Source organism: Zonotrichia leucophrys, chromosome 21, assembly GCF_028769735.1.
Source record: "Zonotrichia leucophrys gambelii isolate GWCS_2022_RI chromosome 21, RI_Zleu_2.0, whole genome shotgun sequence".
NCBI classification, from domain to species: domain Eukaryota; kingdom Metazoa; phylum Chordata; class Aves; order Passeriformes; family Passerellidae; genus Zonotrichia; species Zonotrichia leucophrys.
Window position 1 is genome coordinate 4022449 of NC_088190.1, and position 22070 is coordinate 4044518.

Consider the following 22070-nt stretch of genomic DNA (forward strand, 5'->3'; position numbering starts at 1 on the left):
CAGAAATAATGCCTAGCACTGTATCCATGCTGTCGTTCATGTTTTCATACTCTACCTTCAGAAGAAAGGATGTGTTGCTGTTATGTGAAAACTGCATTTTAGTAGGGCATGGGGAGCAACATTTGAAGCTTGAAAAATAGGCAACAAAACACTGGGTGAATTAATTTGAATTAATTGTTGCCCAGAATTGTAGATAATCTTTCAGCATGTTTAGAATGTGGTCTTGCATGTGGTATGGAAAGAAAGGAAAATATGTAAAAGGAGAGCAGATGTGCCTCCCTGCTGCCCTGGCTTGTCAGCTGACAGCTCTGACAGCACTCCCTGCTCTGAGCTTCAATGGATGTTCTGCAGTTCCTGCAGCATCATCCCTTGGCAGGAAATCAAAAGCTTTCTGGGAAGAACAGCAAAAAGGGACAGGCTGTCCTTGCTGACACAATTTATCTTTTCCTGCCACCTCTTGAGCAGCACCCAGGGAAGGGCAGGGAGCAGCTGTGGGAATCCCTGCCCTGGTGCTGCCTCAGACCCAGCTCCTTCACTCAGCACCAGTCCTTGTGCAAGGCATCCCAGGGCACCTCACCCTTGTCTTCTGGAGCATCTGTGGGCACCTGGCAGAGCTCTGTGTGCAGGGCAGGCCCAGCCACACAGCCCAGAGGGGAGGGATTGAGCCCAGGTCTGTGCATCCTGAGTGCACCCACAGTACATTATTATTTAAGGGACTCTGAAGGGATAGAATGTAAGAAAATAAAGATAGTGCAGAAGGTCTCACACCTGAGGAGTTGCAGCTGCACTAATCAGCAAAGATTGGGAACAGGCCTGCCCTTAATAGGCCACAGCTGTGTCCAATAAGAAGAAGAGTGCTACAAAAGAGGGGGTTAGCTGGTAAGAAGAGAGTTGGAGTTTGTTGGCTGTGCTGTGAAGGAGTCAGAGTCAGTGCTGTGAGGAGCTGCCCATGAGACATCACCCAGAAGGTATGGAACTTTTGCAATAAGATGACAACAGGACCAGGCAGCATTTCTGTATTTTTGTGGCCATGCTTTGGGAAGCAATGCTGACACACATGATAGGCTCCAGAACTGAGTCCACACTTGGGAAAAGCAGGATCCTGTGTTTTGGTAACACAGCTCTGCCGTGTTGCTGAGGGGTACTGAGGCTGCTCTGGGTGGTGCAGCAGTGAGGGGTTGCAGTGCTCTGTGTCACACTCAGTCTCTGCAGCAGCTCTAGGAGCTTTTGTGCTCTCTACAAGATTGTTCTGTGTGCTAGAAGGCATCACAGATTGAGAGGAAGCTTTTATACTTGGCCTTGTTCATTTGCTTTACTTCATTCAGCAGCTTTTAATTATACCCTTTGTACAACCTTGAATAATTCCTCCCTCCACAGGGTTTATGGCCCTCCAAGTCATGTAGATACTTCTGTACCTTTACAATTTAATTCAAGGCCATTCCACTAATGGTAGAGAGGAAGAAGAAAAGTTTTCTGAGGATCTCATGCAAGCACTCCTATTCTAAAGAGCAGAGTTGGGTCTAGTGAGACTTGTGTAACATTCATAACACTAAAGTCTTCCTCAGCTGATGGAAGTTTCCCAGCAGGAATGGGGACATTTCTCTGCAAATCCTTCTGATTTCTGAATATTGATGGTGTAATTATTTTAGAGCTCACAGTGGCAGAACCTCTGAGCTACAGACAGAACTTGGCTGCAGTTTTGCTGCTCTTGCTCCCTGACAGCCAGTCCCACTGTGTTCACTCCTGGGAAATATGGGGTTTGGTGCTGGGCAATCCAGCATCATCTGCTGCCTCTGAACCTGGCAACAAGGATCATTCCTGCACTGCAGTTTAATTGGAATCACTTTGGTTCTTAAAGGCTCTGTTCAGGGCTTTTGCTGCTAGAATTTAGGATTTTCAGAATTTCTGTACTACAAAGAGGCTTTTTCTATTTTATTGAGGTTCTTACAGTTACAGCTCTTCTCTCAGCTGGGTGTTTGGTTTCTCTGTGCTGTTCCAATGAATTATGCTGTCAGAATGGTCTCTGTCATTTCTGAACCACTTTTTAAAGTTGCACACGTTCTACTACTCTACTCTAAGTAGTAGAGTCAAGTCTTTGGGCCTCTGCTGGGAGCAGCCTACTTCTGTGCATTGAAATATTTTCAGGTTTTAATGAGTTCTCCTAAGAAACACACTGCTACTCCCACATACCTGCAGCTCTGGTCTCAGACCCAGACCTTCTCCTGTGTTATTTTGTATATGCCATGGAAAAAGCACTGTCACACTGAAGTCAGCAGCCAGGCATGGCAGTGACTGGCACATGGGGAGGAAGTGAGCTGCTGCCTTGGCTGGTGATGAGTCTGATCACTCTCATTTGCATTTTTCACAGGAAATCTGCTCTTGGGTGGGAAATTGCAGACTCAGAGTGAACTAGCAACAGATGATGCATTTATTTATCTGTGCTGACTTTTCTCATGACTACATGTGATACACTACTCAGTTGTTCTTCCATGGTGCTTTGCAAAGGAGTACTTTACCTTCCTTTCAATCATGTAGACAGTAAATGAATGCTTGTACTTGGAAATTAGAAATAATGAAGCTCTAAGCTCCTGGATGGGCTTACAGAGACACAGGCTTTGCTGGCAATTTTCAAATAAATCCCCTGCAGCAAATTTTTTTTCTTCCCTCCTCTTTGGAAAACTACAGAGCATGAACAGCTTTAATAATCATTTCAGAAATAAAGGAAGGGCACTTAGGGTGACATTCTGTGGCTGGTGCCCAGTGATGGTTCTGTCCAAATCACCCATAATGAGGAGAAAGATGAAGCCTCTCCTCCCCTGCCTTGCTCTTGCTGTCCACAGGCATTTCCACAGGTGATGAAGAGGAGTTGGAGCCTTTGGCCTCTCTAGCTTTGGGTTTTGGTCACTTTGCACAGAGCCTCTTGGGGAAATATTGTCTCATGAAATCCTCCAGGGCTGCAGCCAGCCTGCCTCCTGTTGTGCTGCTGGAGAAAATCAGGGTTCTGCAGCTCTGTTGCACTGGCTGCTCCCTGCAGGTGACTGACTGGCCCAACATAAAGCTCAGGTGTTAAATTGTGAACTGAACTGCTTGTAAAACAGCTGCCTTACTCACCCTGCTGCTCCAGGGCATGCAATGGCATCCTGCCTTATCGTGGAGACTGCTTTTGATCAGGCTGGTCCAATTAAGCTCAGATGACAGCAGAAGTGTGGCCTGCGAGAGGCAGCGTGTCCAGAGCACCCTGCAATGGCCTGGGAGGCGGCAGCAGCTGAGAGGCTGAGCAGTCTGGAGCTCTCCTGGAGCTCTGCTGTGCACTCTGCAGCTCTCCTGGAACGCTCTTGCTCAGCTTGGACTGCTGGCCGTGCCTGCTGTCTGTCTTAGTGGAGAGGCTGCTCCTCCCTGAAAATATTTCCTGTGAGTGGGACTGATGGGGTCCTTGGCTTTTCCCAGCTGTGTACTGCATCTAGCACTGATTGACTGCAAAAGAAAATGTCCTCACATGGTCACCTCACCCTTAACAACGTGTATGTTTGGCCTCTCAGCCTTTAACAAAATAGCACTAAACCATTTAACTTGGATTCAGGAACTAAGCAGTTCATCCTTCCTTCAGGCAAGCCCTTCTTCATCAGAGCCTCATGAGCTCTCCCTCAGCCCCAGGCAGCAGCTTACTGACATTCACCTTGCTGGCATCCATTTTTAAGGTGTCTCAGCTGGGGCTGTCTGTCCCTGTGGCTTTTAATGAAGCAGTTACTTTCATTCATTGGGTTTTTTCTCCATGATGAGAAGTTACTCTGAAAAGAGAACCCTCCCTCCCACTAGCAATTGAATCCCATGAGCAACAGAATGTGTCAGGGTGTAATCTCACCTCTGCCCTGTGTCACTGGAGACCTCTGCACTGCCACGTGCCTGGTGCTGTGCAGGTTCTGCATCACAGCAGCCCAGTCCCAATTCCAGCTGCTAAAGCTCTGAGTGCTGGGGAGTGGAACTGAGGTGCAGGAAAGCTTTTCTTGAATGATTTATCCACATGGAATAATTTATCAATGTGACGTGGGGCCAGTGAAATCACCAAGTGCAGCCTAATATGATTCTTTCCCCTGGACTTTGCTTAACAAATGTAGGTGACAATGCAGGGATTGCAAGGCTGTCCTGTCAGAGTAAACTGAGTCCCACTTGCTTTTCACTGGTGTCTCCCTTGCCATGGAGCAGCTGTACTCAACATGGCAGAGATGCTGTGGTCATTTGTGTGAACTTCCTTGAAGCTGGTAAATTCCTGGAGAGCCTGGACACCTCACCACTGCAAAGTTTACAGGGTTGGTTGTGTGTTCCATTTGCCTTCCATGGGACACTCAGCAGTGCTGACCCTGTCCTTGAAGTGGCTGTGAAAAGAATAAACACATTAACAAAGGTAAAATAAATATTCTAGGTAACAGGAACATGTCTCTTGGTCACCTGGGCAGGGGAAGCTATTCTGTGTCAGGCCTGATGACCCCATGCTTGATCCAGAGACCTGGTGCATGGAGGGGCCTCTTAGTATGTTATAACAGCTAAATATGATTAGTAATTAGTATCCTTAAGCAGATTCAGGGTGGGTATGGTGGGATGATCTGGCATGGTTTTCCTTCTGGTGTTTGATGGCAGTGTATTTGCACTTCTCTAACTTTGTGGCTTTCACATGTTAATAATGTGTGGATGACAGTTTTAATCTTCAGAAAGAAGCATCTCTTCCTCTGAATCACTTTGTAAGGAAATGAATAGCAGTCATGGTTCCCATGTTTCAGTGGCATGCCACTTAAAATCTGGAATACCTAACACCTTTTCCAAAATTAACCACAACTGGGATCAAGGTGCACACCAATATATAAATAATATAGCAACAGTATATGAGCAATCACGGGTGTGGCTTCCATGTATGATTCAGACAAAATAATGAGCTCTGTGGATGAAAATAGGCATTTGGGTGGGGATTATGCAAGGCCTGAATTACGATGCAGGATGGGTGGGGGTAACACCTCTTTCAGTTTACAAATGCTAATCACAAGCTCAGCAGCCAGAAATTTCTGCAGTGCTATTTAACGAATATTAATAAGTATAATTAAACGTTGTGTGCTAGATTTTCAGTGCCAGGAAGCTGTGTGAAACAGAACGTTTGCTTTACGTTTTCAGTTTTAAATTAATATAAACTGTTCTGAAAGGCAAGCTGACAGGAAATGGAAAGATTAGCCTACTTTACAAACAAAAGTTTACCCTAGGAACATTGAGTACACCCAAAGAAAATCAATAGGTTACCTAACTGCAGAGTGCCTACAAGCAGATAAAATGAGGGTTTACCTTCATCCCCAATTTCCTTCTTGACATAATCCAGTGAGTATGTATTTAACATACAGCTTGTAATATTAAAAGTGTTTATAAGGGCCACAGTCTGTAATCATGAGTTTGAAGGCTGGGAATTCCACCATGACTGATCTGGCCATCATGTTAACCCTGAATTCTTGACAAGACTTGGTTTGAACACCATCACCAACTACTCTGCTGTAGTAACTGCCCTTGCAAAATTGGTGTCTTTGCCCTGGACTAGAAGGATGCTTTCCTTTTTCATGTCAAACTTAACAATTCACTCACACTGTTTAAAAACAGAACCAAGGCTGCAGCAGGAGCACATGTGATGTTGTTGGGTGTTCTTGGGCAGTTTCAGGATGGCAGTAATTGTGCCTGCTGCAGTCTGGGAGCAATGGAAAACTCCTAATGACAGCAACAACAATCAGTCCATTTAAATGACTGCAGATTTTAATGATGTCGTCAATCAGCATACTTCCGAATCAGGTTTACTTTCTGGTTTATCTCTTGTGATGCAAAAGAAGCTGATGATCAGCTACAGCTCTGTGTTATTTACTGACTTTATCTGTTTAACAGCAAGTTAATATGGTGAAGTTAAGCTAATGGGTTTTTCTAGTCACTTAGTACTAACACTGCCTCTTTTCAGGAAAAAGTGAGGCAAACATCCTTTCCTTTAGTTACAGCCAGGCTCAGCTCCTCTGGGTTGATTTGCCAGTCTCTCACCAAGTGAAGGGTGTTCTGCAAACAGGGTGAATATGACTGATGCCTTTTGCTGTCAGTTGTTACTCATTGTGCTTTTGCTTGTGCTATCAGTGGTTTTGAGCCTGGGGGAGAGGGCACCCAGCACCTTCCTCCCATTCTCCCCAGCTTTGCTGCCAGACACATCCCAATGATCCTGGGCTGGGCCCAGCCCTCTGGAGTTCATCCCACCCCTTTGCCCCAGCCCAGCTGCTGCCCCCTGACACCGAGGAGTCCTCCCTGCCTGGCTGGGTGGTCCCAACAGGGCTCCTGAGGGGTGCAGGAGATGCTGAGGGCAGGGGAGCAATGTGGGCAACCTTCTCCTTCAGCCAGGGGGCTCTGAGCAGCATTGCCCTGCTTTAACACAAATTCCTGGACCCTCCAAACCTCAGTTTATCAAGTTGTAACTGCTTTGAAATGTGATTATTCCAGTCAAATCTAGCTCTCAAAGGCAAGCTGTCAGGCCTTGCTCAAGTGAGTCCAAACTCTAAATATTCAAACATGTGATCAGGCTGTTGCAAAAGCATGTTGTGTCCTGACAAGTCTTATCATGTGCCAGGGGATGAGCAGAGAAATGTCTTCTGGCCAGAACTTGCAAAGCTTCCCCCACAGCTCTACAGCCTTAATTACTCACTTGGAAAACGAAATAGTTTTTGGATCATGCAGACTGATTCCCAAAGCACAGGAATCTGTGTCTGAGAATATATGCAAGGCTTCCCCTTGCTTTTGTCAGTGACCCCTTCACAAAAAGAACCACTGAATTGTGGACCAAGTCCTCAGTGAGACTGCTTTGCTGCAGAATTTTAAAGATAAAACAGTCAAGTTTTACACTGTAAGACTTGTAAGATACTTTCCTTGCCTGTAAGATACTTTCCTTGCACTCAAGAGGCATTTGAGCTCTGTAACCTGTTTGAATGTCTTGCTCACAGCCAAGCAGTTCCTTGCTTAACTTCTGAAATGTTAACTTCTTAACATTGTGCTGTAATTGAGCTGACACAGCTCACAATAGCAAAGTTAACATCACTACAGTGACTTTTTTTTTTAATACTCAGGACTAAGTGGCCAGTACCAATACCCTCAGAAAAGGAGTATGCAATGCTTATTTTCCTAGGAGAAAAACACATGGAGGTTAGGTTAAGTCTTAAATGTTTTAGGAATTTCAGAAAAGGTTATGTAAGACCATTCAAAAGTCTAAGTTTCATAATGGTTTTGAGTTTTTTAGCACTATAAATATGATAATAGCTTTTACACAGAAGTAGCTCAAGTAAAAAAACCTTCTGCTGCTACATGAGCTGTTTTTAGGGCACCTCTACTGCTAACAGAAGTGAAATATGTGCTGGAATGCAAGGCTGGAGGTACTGTAGCAAATACCCTATTTTATACCAGATATGTTTAAGGTAAAAATGTGGAGTATCAGGAATGGAGTTGGGACCCAGAGGCAAAAGCCAGGAGAGATTTGTAGGGCATTACTTGGGTTTAGAGGAGTTCTACTGGAATGACAAGTACTGAGTCTGTGCCAGCTCTAACAGTCTGGGAGGCAGAGCTGCAGCAGGGATGGTGGAACTGAGAGTTTCCATTGTTCTGGGGCCCTAGAGTTACAGCCTTCCCCTTAAATATAATCAGTTTTAAGCATAGATTTTACTTTTTCATCTTATAAAAACCCAGGGGGTGGAGGGAAAGTGGAGCTTTCAGTAGGCTGAGTATGAGCTGAAAGCCTTGCTCAGGATTAGGTAACTTGTTTATGTTTTGGAGCCTATCATCTGCATGGGCTCCTAGTGCTGTGGCACAGCACCTTCCTAAATAAATCTCAGCAACCCTCCAAGGTGTAAGAGACAGGGACTGGGCATTATTGTAAAACTGCATCTGACATTTGTCACATCCAGTACAATTCCAGGGCTGGTACCCTGGTTTATTCTGAAATAAACCCACTGACAGAAACATCCCCACTGCCAGACCAAGGCAAGAGTTTGCCTGCACACACAGCCAGAGGATCCAAGTTGTGTGATGCTTTCTATCCTCAGTAACCTCATCCATGGCCTGCATACTGTGGGGTGAGATACACTTGCTTTGTGATAAGTATTCACAATTTCTTCCCCCTTTTAACCATGCTGGGTTTTAGCAGGTAAGGAATTGAAGACAGGAACACTTCTGCCCTTTCCTTTCTGTACAATGGTGGCTAATGTGCTATAGGTGACTCTAGAAAAAAACCAAAATCTATTAATAATGTTAGGCCAGATAACTTAATCTTACAGGATTTCGTTGTTTTATTGTCAGCACAAAACTATAGACACCATGCTACCAGTTAGTAGGGTGAAATTAAAATTAATGGTGTGCAATGTGAGTTACTGAACACTTCTGCAGAAATCTTAAATTAAATGCAAGCTGAATTCAACATCTGTTGCACATTTAACATTACTAACTTTGAACTGTCCAGTAAATGCAGAACTAAAATGGAATTGCATGCACTATTCAATAAAACAAAAAACCAAAATGTATCATAAATAAGTATTTTATAACTTTATTAAACTCAAGACATGACAATATTCAAAATACAAAGTGAATTATTTTTTATTCAATACTGTACACAATGCAGAAATATCAGTGCATTTCTATAGCATGTATTTCACCTTCATTTAGTTTGTACTAAAACAAATAAAAAGTAAGCTTAAAATAGCTCAAACATCTCATTCAGCAGTTTAAACTGTAAACACCTTGTTTACTTCTGTCAGGAGGAACACATTCATCTTCTGCACCCCTGTTAATGAGCACCCCTTCTCTTGTGCTTATCTGTGAGAGGACAAATGTAACCAAACTGAGCACAAGAACTGCCAGGGTGGCACCTCAGTGAACTTCAGTGAATGGCTGAGGCACAGTGAGGAAAAACAGCAAAAGCAGCATCTGAAGCAGCAAGAGATGGGACTGACACTGTTCATAAATGGAATCTTGTTTTTTCCTCATACCCTCCTCCTCCTCCTCCCCTAAAATACTGAACAGAACCCAGAACACAAGGCCAGCTTGTGCTGTGTTTCTGTATTTAATACAGTCATAATTTCAGACTCTAGGTGAGCACATGGTTGTTACTGCTTACCTAACAGCAGCCCTGTGGCTGCTCAGGACACATTCACACATTTCTAGGATCCAGCAGGAAAAGAGCAGCAGCAGAGGCTTAGCAATAGCTGGTCCAGGTCTCTTCTAGGAAAAACTGCAAAATTGAGCCAAGTGTGTCTAGCAACTGAATTCACAAAATCTAACTCGCTTTAAAAATCTATTAGCATCAAATTAATTTGTAAGATAGATTAATCTTTCAAAATGCACTTCCAATATGCCTGCCAAGTCTTGAAGTGGGTATCTTATCTTGCATTTACCTTCTTATCAGACATATCCTAGTAAAAGAGGACAGTCTGTTCTCAGTAGAATTACTGTGAAAAAGAAATTTTGGAAAATAGCTATTACAAAAACTGAACTGCATTACTTGGTCTGTTGTTTGCTTTATAAGTGACTCTTAAGCAAAGATCAATTTTTAATTTTTTTTTTAAATATTGTTGACTACCAAACATGTTCATCTAGGTAGCATACAACTGGCCAACTGTGACTACTATCCCTCCATGTTTCTGTGGAATCTTAGTAGGTTTTCAGCTTACATACCAAGACAAGAAAAGTCTTAAGAAACATATCGAATATATGCAGCATAAGAGGACTTTACCATCCACTTTTCAGTTCTCAGAGGACAAACTGCTCCTACTTCATTATCTGTAAGAACTTTGTAACATGATAAAGTTCAGCTCCATCCCAAGCAACTGAGCTGAGCCTGTGCTCCCAGGCACTACGGGGAAACCACGTAGGACAGGTGTTTTCTTTTCAGGGGACCACCCATGTCCATTCTGGGCTTTGAGTCCAGTTTTATTGGGGCTGAGGTGGCTGTGCAGTCACCAGACCAGGACTGAACCTCAGTGTTAGAGCTCCTCTCCTCTGCTTCTCTGAAGAATTTCTCATACTTGTCCAAATAGGGAGGTCTCTCTGGTAGCAGATAGTAGTGCGTTGAACTGGCCTTCTTACCATTTTCAATAATTGGAAGAATGCAAGGGACCCTGTTGGAAGATCCTTCACTGTTTTGTCTTTGTAGAGCTTTGCTGCTGACATATTTAGGATCAGGTGCAAAGCTCTGGGTGGGGGGCATGACCCCATTGAGGTATGATGGGAGGCTTTTGGGGCTGGGGGTGCGGGAATTGCTGCGGGACAAAGGCTCTCGAGGGGGCACTTTGGGGGGCCTGTCTTCATCACTGTATGCACTGGAAGCAACTTCTGCTGACCACCTCCTGTAGTCTGGCTTGAGAGCCCGTGGGGGAATGGGAACCCTCGGTGGAATCTCTGGTTTATCTTCATCAGAAGTTGGAGATGACCTGTTGAAGTGTCCAGTTAGTCTCACTATGGGTTTGTTGAGAGATCCAGCTGGCCCAGAGTGGGACCTTCGCAGGCGCCGATGCAGCTGCTGGGGGGGAGGATAAATACTGGATATGTACACATTGAGGCTTTGTGTAGGGTTGGCTTCTTCTGGTTTTGGTCCTGCTGGAGAATCAAAATAAGCATAATTGATCTGTCCACAGCCCCTAAAGCTCCGCCGGCTTGGAGCGCTGGATTTGAAAGGAGGAAGTTCATAATCTTCTAACAAAAAGTCAGTGTCTGAGCTAGTCAGGAATTCCACCTCTTTGTCAACCTCATCTGGAGCAAAGTCTTCAGATATGGGCAGAGGGGGCAGTGGCCTGCAGCTGCGGTCAGAAGATGCAGACAGAAATGGAATTGGTCCAGTTTTTATTGGCATGTGAGGAGGGGTTTCTTCAGAAACACAGCCCATGGTCAATGAGAGTTTACTGAAGCCAGGAACGAGGTGGTCGTCGTACCTTGAAATTGGCTGTTCAATTTTGGGACTTACAGGAGGTGGACTGGATTTCTGAGATGGGACTTGGATGCAACTTCCAGCAACGTGGTCATTCATGGAAGGCTGGTTGGAAGAGTGCCCTAAAAAAGTGAGAAATTCTTAGAGACACTTTTCTAAGTAATACTCCAACACACAACTCTGCCACTGCATATTTAATTCCTTCTAATGCAACAGTGAGTAATGTCTGCTTAATGTCTTGAAGTAGTGAAATGCAGGTATTGCAGATCACATCTGGTCATGGATTTATGCATTAGTAGTGGAATGCAGGTATTGCAGATACATCTGGTCATGGATTTATGCATTAGTTAAGACAGTAGCAGATTATCTTATTGTTTTAGACCAGTGCTCTAGTTAAATGAGGTAGTTCAAGAGACTCCAAGCATAAGCAAGAGACCCACAAAGATCCCAGCATAAGACCACAACAAGTAATTTTTTTACCAAATATTTTTCCCATCAAAAATGTAATGGCAACTCAGAGGCCTCCTATGTAGAAGGTGAATGGGAGGGGACTGGAAAACACTTGGATGCTTCCAAGTGCTGTCTCTACCCAGACACACATGGATTTATGTGTAAGTGCAATCACAAAACCATGTGGAATCGTGGCTAGGATAATTGTACAGGTAGTTTCTACATTAACATGCATCACACATATGGGTGCACATGAATGTATTAGAAAGACAAGCAAATACAACAGAAGAGTCAAAAAAGCCAGAAAAGACCACAAGAACAATCCAGGAGTTTTTCTGCTTTGCATTAGGCAGTCATTATTATCTAAAGCAACCTCTGCTAGGCTGCACAAGATGCTGAAATCATAGAGTGTGATGAGAAAAGAAACAAGAACAAGCCATGGAACGATGGTTGAACTCGATGGTGCTCAAAGAGCTGTCGGTTCCCGGAGCTGCCAGCAGGGAGCAGGCCCAGCCCAGAGCGGCGCCCGCAGCGTTTGCACAGACAAATCCCCGACACTTCCCCGCCTCGGTCACACCGGCACTTACCCATGGATGGCAAATGTTGCTCGGTTGATGAGTTTAAATTATATGTCACTGCTATAGGCTCCACATTGAAGAAAGTACTAAAAAAAAAAGAAAAAAAAAAGCCTTCACTGTAAATGAACCGTAAGTCTGTACTGGCACAAGTAATTGTAACACTCATTTCATAGACTTGAAGATAAATTTTAGGCTCACTCACTTTTCAAATCCACTGTGGGTGCCCCAGCAGGTTTTCAGACTGCCCATGCCTTGACTGGTGTGCAGAAATCCGGTTTTTAAGGGGACTCTCATCTCCTGAGCAGCAACTCCTGCAGTTGACATGGTGCAGTGCTCTCTGAGGATGTCTCACAACCCTTGATATTCAGGACTTGGCAGGTTTCCTGCAGTTTTCATTCCCTTCAAGGGGGAGAACACAAATGTCAGAAATGCAAACCTGATGTTGTTCCATGTCTCATCTGAAATTTCAGCATTCAAGGAATTAAATAGCTCTGTAGAAAGGCCTCCCATCCTAATACTTGCCAACTGGAAAACTTGACCAAGCTTCTTGTTTTGAATCTGATTGCAAAATTAAAGTACAAAACAGGGAAGTTCTCTTAAAGAACTTCATAGAAAAAAAAGGAAAAATATGTTAAGGTACTGATATATGGCAGTTGTGTATCCCACAACTTCAGTTCTTGAACATAAACTAGTAGTTACTCATGCAAAAAAAGTTTTTTTTAAAAAGTTCTCTAGAATAATCTAACCTTCCAGTGGCTGCCTTCAGTTGTATCTTTGCTAAAGATTTTAGCTTCCAGTGTAACCAGCACGTAGCTGCTGTTAAGTATTATCTTCCACAACCTTTGCTCTAATAGACAGAATTATTGACTGCTTGAATTAGAATACTAAAACTTCTTTTACATAGAACAGTCACTATTTTTAATTAACTTAAATATTAAGATACTTTAAAACAGTTTCAAGTCTTCTGGCTATTTCAAACAAATTGGAAATCTAGTGATTTGGAATGATCTCAGCTGACACTGCTGTGCTGCATTCAAATCTATTTTGAACGTGTTAAGAATGCTTTATCTGGTCCATTTATGGCAGAAAAAATATGTTGGCAATTGCTTTATATTGAGTAAGTAATCAGTCTACTGAACAAATTGACTCACAGGACTTTGTTTAGGAAATTCATCAGGGAGGGGAAGGGGAAATGTAAAATTAGTCAGCATTCTGAAGGCAGGAGAAAATTAAGTCCAAGACTATAAAAAATATCTTCTCTGGGTCTCTGCCTCATCTACACAAATATCCTACATTCAGCAAGTGCAATATGGTCCATTTAAAAAAAAAGATTAAAAACCTAACAAACCAAACCCCACACAAAACAATTTAATTTGTATCTCTCTTGAGAATCACTACTATGAACATATAATATTCATGTGAGTTTGTCCATATCCCTCCACCAAAAGAATTCCATCTAAAGGAAAGTCAACCAACAACCGAGGGCTGGCTGTATCAGGGCTCAGCAAACAAGGCAAGAAAATCCTTCACAGAGTGGTACTGCAAGAAAATGTGGTACAGACACAGGCAGGAGCTTATGCTCGTGGTAAATCTGCCCAAAACCAGGCATTCTATGCAGATGGGAAATCTTCCTTTTCCTTTAGCAGAAAATATCCATTATACTGGTCTGCAGTGTGAGGGATGGGCAAACTCCTAAGCAGGACTAAGGACAGTAAAACAGGTGCCTGAGGATTAGTTTGGAATCCAGCATCACTATTTGCAATTTCTTAACAATTGTTTGAGAAAGAACAACTCTGCTGTGCTCTTTCAATTTGGAACTGGTCTAGTATTGATCATCTTAAGAAAACAGTGACTTCTGTATGTTTATGGTGTGTGAGACCTAATCCCATTCTCTTCAGGAGTGCCATGGTTTTCTCAATCCTGACTGTCTGCATCAACAGAAGTGGGGTTGGTTTACTCACTGCCAGATACCCAATATATTTTAGGCAGGCATTTCAGAATAACTCCAGCCAGGAGACTTTAACAGAAGTGAAGCAGTGTTCTATGTACTGCAGCACAGCCCTGCTTCATTCAGCCCTCCTGGTTCTAGGAAAGACCAACCTCTCCAGACAACCTCCTTATAAATCTAGCTTAACCCTGGAAATTTTTGCATAACACAATTTAGTTAGACCCTTCCCAGTAACAGGAACTGCAGATATTTCATAGCAAAATGAAATAAAAGCACAGAGCCCTGGGAAGCAATAACACAGTCCTGTAAGTGCAAGTAGAACCACTCTCTTCAGGGATAGAGATATCCATTTGTCAAAATGACTTCAATATTTATTAATGACTTAAGCATACAATACACATATAGCACCAATTCTAAAATTACTCCATATCAACATAATTTCCAAATAAAACCTCCCTCTTCTCAGGTCACACTGTATTGAACAGTGATTTGGTTTTTTTGTGCCTCACGGATCCTATCCTATTAGCAACAAATCTACAAAAGAAAGAAAATTAATTAAGAGAGCTTAAGACTAATGCCTGCTATCCATTTCAATATTTCTGAAGCCAAATGCAAGTCACAAGGTAAAAAACCTCTGGTATAGAACACTGATTAGTCAGCACATGATTGTACTCCAGCTCAGTGTGTGTACAGGAGCTGACAGGACCATGAGACATTGACTGTGATATAAAAACGAGGGGGGGAACAAGTGCTGGAGTTTGGGAGCACAGGTAACGTGCTGGCTCTGATAACACACAGCCCTGGCAGGGCTTGTTAAGCCCAACCTCCAGCAAATCCCACGCCTAAACCACTGCTAGTAATTACTGTGTCAGCTTTCTGAATGCTGTCTAAATCTCAGCTCTCAAGACTGATGGTTGCACAATCACCTCTCTGAAATCTCTCTGGAATGCTAAGCTCAACATCTGAAACAGACTTAAATATTTACATACTCTAGGAAAAGGTGATTTTCACTTGTTTCGGTCTTTATTTTTTTAAAAATAAAGCACAATTTATATAGCCATAAAGCTTGCTTCATTCATCATTGAGCTCTTTGGGAATTCACCGGTGATTTGACATTTCAGAGAATTGTGAAACTGTCCTCTGTGCCTTAAGCTAGGATATCAAGAGAGGCAGTGCTTTCACTAAAGCACCCAGGTACTTCTTCAGTGGAGTCCAGAGAACTGGTGCTTGTATTTTAAAACATACATAAGCTTGTTTGAAGACAGTACTTTAAGAGAAGACATGAGAACAGTAATTGAATACAGTCTGTATTTTGGACAGCATGCTCTTACTAAAGCTGAGTAGTATATATTATAGTCTAGGAATTGGTATTTTAAAAAAATTACAAAATTCAGCCATGAAGATGTAAACATCAACAGTTTTCACTGTTAACTGCTGTCCCAATTCTGCCTCCTTAAAAGTTTAAGGATCTAAACTTAGCCATAAATAACATCAAACTCTATTTGCTGAAGAAAATGGACCCTGCACAGTAACGAAGCTTTCCTGATCTCCCATTTGTGTGCTGCTCATTTGCACAGAATGGGCTTTCAGTTCTCTGCCTGTCTGACCTACTTATGCAGTTGATGGCATTTGGGAAGATTGAAGCACTGTTGAAGATGGCACAGTTTGTGTTATTCCAGAGGAACAGAGTACACACTAAAAGTATGGCCGGTGATTTCCACAGGGCATTTACAAGCCAAGGCAATGGAAGATTTGCTGGTGCTTTAGGAAGCTGTGCCAGCCTTCCCTGTAAGGCACGGGAACAGGGCAAAGGAGGTGCTGGTGATCACCCAGCTCTGCTGGTGTTAACAAATATCAAGAACAGCAATTATTGGGGAAGAGATTGATTTTTTAATTTTTTTTTTATTTTTTATATAGCCAAATATACCTTCAGACTTCAACAGGATGGCAATGTGTAAGCCAAAAATAATCAAATGTATCCATAAATACTAGCATATCTACATAGGACAACTGTGGTAAGATTTTTGAGGTAAGTTGAATTACAGCAAATACCCCAAATATAGTTTTCATACAGATATATATTAATAAATACCTGTGTTATAAAACAGTAACCCTCTGTTTAGAAACTAAGCAGCATTTGCATATGTATTTAGCCCAACCTATTGCCTATCACTGATCACACACACAATCTTATTCCTCTGTTCCTGTTCTCCCAGCCCCAGTGCAACCAAGTATTTGAGGCAAGTTAAGTTCATAACAAAGAAAACCTTTCTGCTATGCACAGTAGACCAAAGCATGCTCCAGAATGTTTCATTTAATGGCTATGGGATACAGAAACTTGCTGTACAGATTTCTGAATGCCTGGACAAACTTTAGACAGGTTTATAAAGGCAGCACTCTTGACAAGGAGCTTATACAATTCTTGTAAGAAATAGGAAAGAGGGAAAGGGAAAAATAAGACCTGCTTACCCCTTTGGGAGGGGAAGAAACGTGTCTACCTTAAATCCACAACCTATTTTTGCTCACCTTGCCACCACATTATCTTTAACAAATCTCAGAAGCAATTCACAGGAGGAGGGGCACATTTTTGCACTACAAGTCATCTACTCCAGCTAGCTGTTCCTTATTTGACAATGTGATGTAATTTCCTTTTTCTCCTCTGACTTTCTATTTAATGTGAGTACCTGAGATAGAGCCACCCCTTTTCATATTTAAGTATTTAGACCTCCAAGTACTAGACTTGAAAAACCTAACTACTGTTATATACTTTCTGGAACTCCAAATACTTTAAAAAAATATTTAAAATTCTGTCTCTCTAGTTCTTATCCCTCAAGTACTTCTGTCTTTGCAGCTAGATGAATGCTGAGTAACCAACACTTAGCAGAAACAGCCTCATGAGAAAGTTAGTTTAAATCTTTTCACTTAATAAATAATTAGATCTTTACTATGCACCAAACCTCCACAGTGCAGTTCAGTATTCCTGAGTCACAGGTCAAAGCATGCTCAGATACAGGCCTCAGAAGGTTATTTCCATTTATAGGAATTATATTCTTTACAGTTATTGTATAAATGAATTACATTCTTAACTTTGAGATATTTTTCTACACATTCTACCAACCAGAAATGGACCACTCTGTGGTAAAGAATTATAGACTAGGATCACTAAACAGTCATATCATGGGTGCTTGCAAATAAAACTAATCCTATGGGTACACAACAGACAAATCAACTCAACAGCAGACAAACTCTGTATTTAGATTGTAACAGTCAGCTATTGGAATATATTCAAAGAACCACAGTTCATCAAGGAGTTTGAGTTCAGTTAAAATTTGGGCTACCATTTCACAGTCCTACACAGCAAATGGGAGTAACCTTTAAATTGCCAGTAGAAAACTAATAATTAAATAGCAAGGCAATTGCCTTGCCTCTGCTTGTCAGATTTCAGATGCATGCTTAAGGTATGGTACTTCACCCTCCTGAAAATTTTAATGTGAATATAGACAGCTTACATTCAGGAAATAAAAATTCCTTTCTAGCTGACTCAGACTCATAACCATAGTGTTAGACACACTGTGATAAGTTTTAATTCTCTTTTCTACTACAGAGAACTGGAACTGTTTTTCTCTGAAATCAGTCCTGTACTGCAGAGCATGGCAGACACAGGGCTTCACCAAGAACATGTGCCCACCAACTCAACAGGTAGGTTTCTATTAAAAAAAAAAATCAGAAAATTATTCCATATAGGTAGATTACTAAGGAATGACAGCTAAGTTTCTCCATAGAGTAAACTGAGTAGTTTAACAGATTGTAAGTGCAATTCACAAATGCATTTGTGATGCAGAGGCATCATTCACCTGCCATTCCAGTACAACAAAGATTCAGGTATTCCCAAAATGACCAAAGACACCTTGTCCCCAGAGCCTTTCCCATCCAGCTAATCTGTAACGAGGTACTGTTATCTTTGGATCAAGCACAATCTGTTTTTTGCTTATTCAGAATAATCAGCACAGGGCCCTTGGTCAGTGACAGGAGAGCACTGAAGTCTCCCTGGAGTCCCCAGCTCGCTCTGCTGTCAATGCTGAAGGATACAGCGATGTCTCCAGATTTAACCACCACAGACTGGCTATTTTAGAAAATCGAGCATAAGTGCGTAATGAGGTATTAAGTCACAAAGAAATGTTTATTCTAAATTAAGCCAGCCTAAATTAGAGTGCGAAGCGCAGAGCCTGAGCCCACAGTGCGGTCTCTTGTTTACTCACAGGAGCAGCTCGGAAAGAGGGAGAGAGCCCTGATACTGTTTCGGCTCAGGCACAAAACGCGTGGCACGCCACGTTGATTTTCAAGAATGTGGCTGCGGGCAGCGCTGAGCCCGGGCGGGTCCCGTCCCCCTCACAGGGACCGCGGCCGCAGCCACCGGGGCCGGTGTCGCCCCGGGATCCCCCGCCAGCCCCGGGGGAGCGGAGCCGCAGCGGCTCCGGCCCTGCTCCCCCCGCCCCCTCAGCGCAGACCGCGCTCCCGGCTCCTCCCGCCGCGCCGCCGGCGCTCACGCCCGCCCGCCGGCGGGGCCGCACCGCCGCTCCGAGCCCCGGGCTCCGCCAACCCCGCCGCCGCGGCCCGACCCACTCGCGTGTACCGCCGGATCCGCCGGCCCCCGCTTCCCTCCCGAGCGGCGCGGTCCGGCGCGGCAGGGACGGTGCGGGCCCGAGGCGGGCGGGCAGCCCCGGTGCGGCGGGCGGGCGGGCGCGGGGGCCGCCATGGGCGCGGGAGGCGCCGCGGGGCCGTCACTCACTCACCCCGACAGTGTCGCGCAGCTCCGCGCGGCCGCCGGCGCCACACGCATGCGCCGCCCCAGCGCCGGTCACTGCCGCGGCGCGCGCCGGCCGCCGCTCTTATGCAGGGGGGCGGAGCCGCGGGTGGCCCCGCCCCGCCCGGCGCGTTCGTCACGGGGGGCCCGAAAGGGGCGGGGGCGCGCGCGCCCGTGAGGGTGGTGAGGCGGCTTCCGGTTCCGCCGGGCGCGGGGGCCGCGGCGCTTCCCAGCGGGATCCGAGCGCAGGCGGTGCCGCTGCTGCTCCGTGCCCGCCGGCGGGAACGGCCCCCGGGGCGCCCTCAGGGCGGTGCCGCCTCCGCCTTGGCAGCCCCTTCCGCCCCGGCCTGCGGGACCGACCGCCTCCGGGCTCAGTGAGAGCGGCGTTCGCCAGGCGGGGGGGAAGAACGAGGAGTTCGCGCTCGGCCCCTCACAGCGGCGGGCAGGCAGCGCCCGCCCGGGGATGCTGAGGCGGTGCCGCTCGGTTCTCCAGCGCTCGGCGTCCTGCCCCGTCCTTCTGTTTGCCCTGATCCCTCAGGGCCGCTCCCAGCTGCTGCCCGCTTCTCCCGTGCCCGCGTTCCCCTTTCCTGCGGCGGCACTCACTCGTTCTGTTTCCCCCGGTTGTCGCGGTCCTGTCCGCCGCTGTCAGGCACCGCACTGCACGTCTGTGCTGGGAATCTCCCTCCGCCTTCCCCGGGCTCCGAGCCGTCCCTGCCGGCAGCAGGGAGCGCTCGCTCCCCCGGCCAGGCTCCGAGCGAGCGGGGCTGGGGCGCGGGGCCCGGCTTGAGGAGAGGCGGCGGCCGCGGCTCCCCCCGGTGCTTCTCTCTCTCCCCCTCTCCCGGTCCTTCTCTCTCTCTCTGCCCCCCGGTGCTTTTCTCTCTCTCCCCCTCCCCCGGTGCTTCTCTATCCCTTTCCCCCGCCGTGTTTCCCCCGTCGCTGCCTCATGATTTTCTCTCGTAAACGGGTCCGAGGTGGGGCCAGCCTATGCCCACGCGTGTTGGTGACCGAGTGTTTCGCAGTCACGGGGAATCCCTGTCCTTTACTATTACCGGAAGGAGAGAGAACGCCAAACCTTTCACTGTTGTAGGAATTGGTCTTGTGAATGTCAGTTTTCTTGAAATAGGCATATTTGTGTTGAAATAAATCTGTCTTCATGTGTAATGATTTATTTGGTATCTTGAGAAAATACGGGTGGGCTCTCACAGATTTGGCATAGATTCGTGGTGGTAAATAAACTACAGTGTCAGAAAAGGAGGATTCATAGTGAAAGCTGCTATTTAAGGACTTGAGAGCATTTACAAGTGGTGCTGTTCATTACAGCATAAACAATATGAATCAGGCTTTTGATCAGTTTTGCTCTACACTGCAATAATTTCTTTGCTGGAGAAAGAAAGATCAGTGTGGGACTCTTGGAACTCACAGCATTTAGAGGTGCTCACAATGGGATCAACAAAATGTGTCTTCCATCTATACTCTTTGAACTGGAATAGTTACTGATATTTTAAGAAGAATTCTTGATTTCAGTGTGTGATGTGATGCATCATGCAGTTGACTTCTCTTTTTTCTTTGGGGTTTTATTTGACTTCTGGTAAAAATTCCCCCATCTACCCTTGTTCTTAGGAACAATAAGATCTACTTATGTAATTTTATCATTATATCTGTTGTACTGCTGTAAAAATACAGGTGAGATGAGAAAAAAGGATAGGGTTATAAGGAGAGATTTCCAGTGTGGAAAATGATGAAGAGTCCTCTAAAGTTGACTGGACATGTTATGCAGGTGAGAGAAAGTGAAAAGAATAAGAAGGGAAGTAGAAGCCATGGAAAGGCAGGAGGGGAGAGAGTGTGGGTTTGTGATGTTGATGAATTGGGGTGCACTTAGCAGAGACTGCAGGATGTTTGTGTTCTGGACTGTACGTGCTCAGAGGCTGCTTCCAAGTATTTGCTGTACTTCTATTGTTCTGGACTTGAGGACCGTGACTAATTACTTCTGTGGATAAGCTGGCCCTGCAACATGAGTTATCTCAAGTTTAAATTGTCCTGGTTGTGCATGAGGAGAAAGTAATTTCTTTTTATTTTCCTTTATTTTCCCTTTTTATTTTATAAATTCTGCTGTGTTGATGTACATAGTGACTGATATGCAAACAGCCCTAAATGTTGTAATGAATGGATACAAAGGACAAACTTGTCTTTGAAATGTTTTTCACAGAATGTTGACATGATTTGATTAGGACAAACTCTTGTAGTGCCTCTGTGGTGGAACATGAGGAATAATAGATGTTTGGCTTTTTACTTGTTGGTACCTGAGAGTCTTTAATCCAGGAAAAGATCTTTCTGGTATTCCCTACAGGTGTTACCCTGTGGTTCTGTACTTTTATCAGCAGGCTTGTTTTATTTTATTGGATAATTTTGGAGTTAGTTCCTGTGCATGTAATTGCATAGAATTTTTGTCTCTTACTGTTAAATAACTTTACCTGTGGCCTTTGTTCACTAAAACTCCAAGCCTTAAATTTCTGTTTGTTCTACTGAATAAAAACTTTTAGTAATGGTCTCACTTGCAGCAGTTTCTGTGCTGACTTGAGGACAGAGGAAATTGAATTCTGCAGCAACAGTTACATTCCCATTTCTCTCCCTTCTTTGCAACCACCTCATAGTTCTGTAGGCATGTGTAAACCACATTTTGTAATTTGCTAAGTGCCCTGAGGACTAACTCCTGAGCAGTCTTCAACACCATGGGTCATCAATACTAATAACAAGTCTGCTAAAAACAACAGCTCAGTATGATGAGAGGCCTTAAACCTCTCCTGTAGCAGGTTTGGAGATGGATTGCAGACTTTTCTGTATTTATTAAATGAAATGTCTGAATTCTGTGGAAAAAAAAAAAAAAGAATAGCAAGGTTTTTCATTCATGATACTACCTTTCAATCCAGAATTCTCTTTGCAGAGAGAATCCCAGAGATACTCAATGTCATTTGATCAGTTGTCCTGTTTCTAGTTTGCTTTGCAGCTTACACCATTCCAATGATCTCAGTGCCCTTCATATTTCCTGTTTTCAACACTTAAAATTTACAGTTGCTCCTTCTGTTTATTTTGAGAGGAGAAAAGCATACATGTAATGCAGCAGCTGGAGAAGCAAAAGGCAAAGTCTTTATAGGAAGCTAAAAAATTACAAAAAACTGAATACTGAAAGACAGTGGAAAATAATCGATATGTATTTTAATATAGATAAAGCTCCTGTTAGATAAAGCTCTTTAGATTGTTGTGATTTTTTTAAGCCTCCTTCTATAAACAGCTTTGTTTTACAGTAGCTGCTGCTGTATTATTGCTTAA

General features: G+C 44.2%; 1 protein-coding gene and 1 long non-coding RNA gene across 3 annotated transcripts; one reads left to right on the forward strand and one right to left on the reverse strand.

Moving 5' to 3' along the window:
* The first annotated feature begins 420 nt into the window (after positions 1 to 420).
* On the forward strand, positions 421 to 18218 carry LOC135456574 (uncharacterized). The gene is made up of 4 exons (XR_010442575.1): positions 421 to 968; positions 15857 to 15968; positions 17544 to 17638; positions 17936 to 18218. It is a non-coding gene; the product is annotated as an uncharacterized LOC135456574 (long non-coding RNA).
* Positions 8563 to 18802, reverse strand: ERRFI1 (ERBB receptor feedback inhibitor 1). Of its 2 annotated transcripts, none has more exons than XM_064730510.1 (4): positions 18733 to 18802; positions 12194 to 12390; positions 12001 to 12077; positions 8563 to 11085 (listed from the first exon to the last, which is right to left on the reverse strand). In XM_064730510.1, exons 2-4 carry the CDS (start codon positions 12313 to 12315, stop codon positions 9893 to 9895), a joined length of 1392 nt encoding a protein of 463 aa, XP_064586580.1. In that variant the 5' UTR covers positions 12316 to 12390; positions 18733 to 18802; the 3' UTR covers positions 8563 to 9892. The 2 variants fall into 2 exon arrangements, with proteins under 2 accessions (XP_064586580.1, XP_064586578.1); XM_064730508.1 differs by lacking the exon at positions 18733 to 18802 and adding an exon at positions 18573 to 18698.
* Positions 18803 to 22070: the final 3268 nt, after the last annotated feature.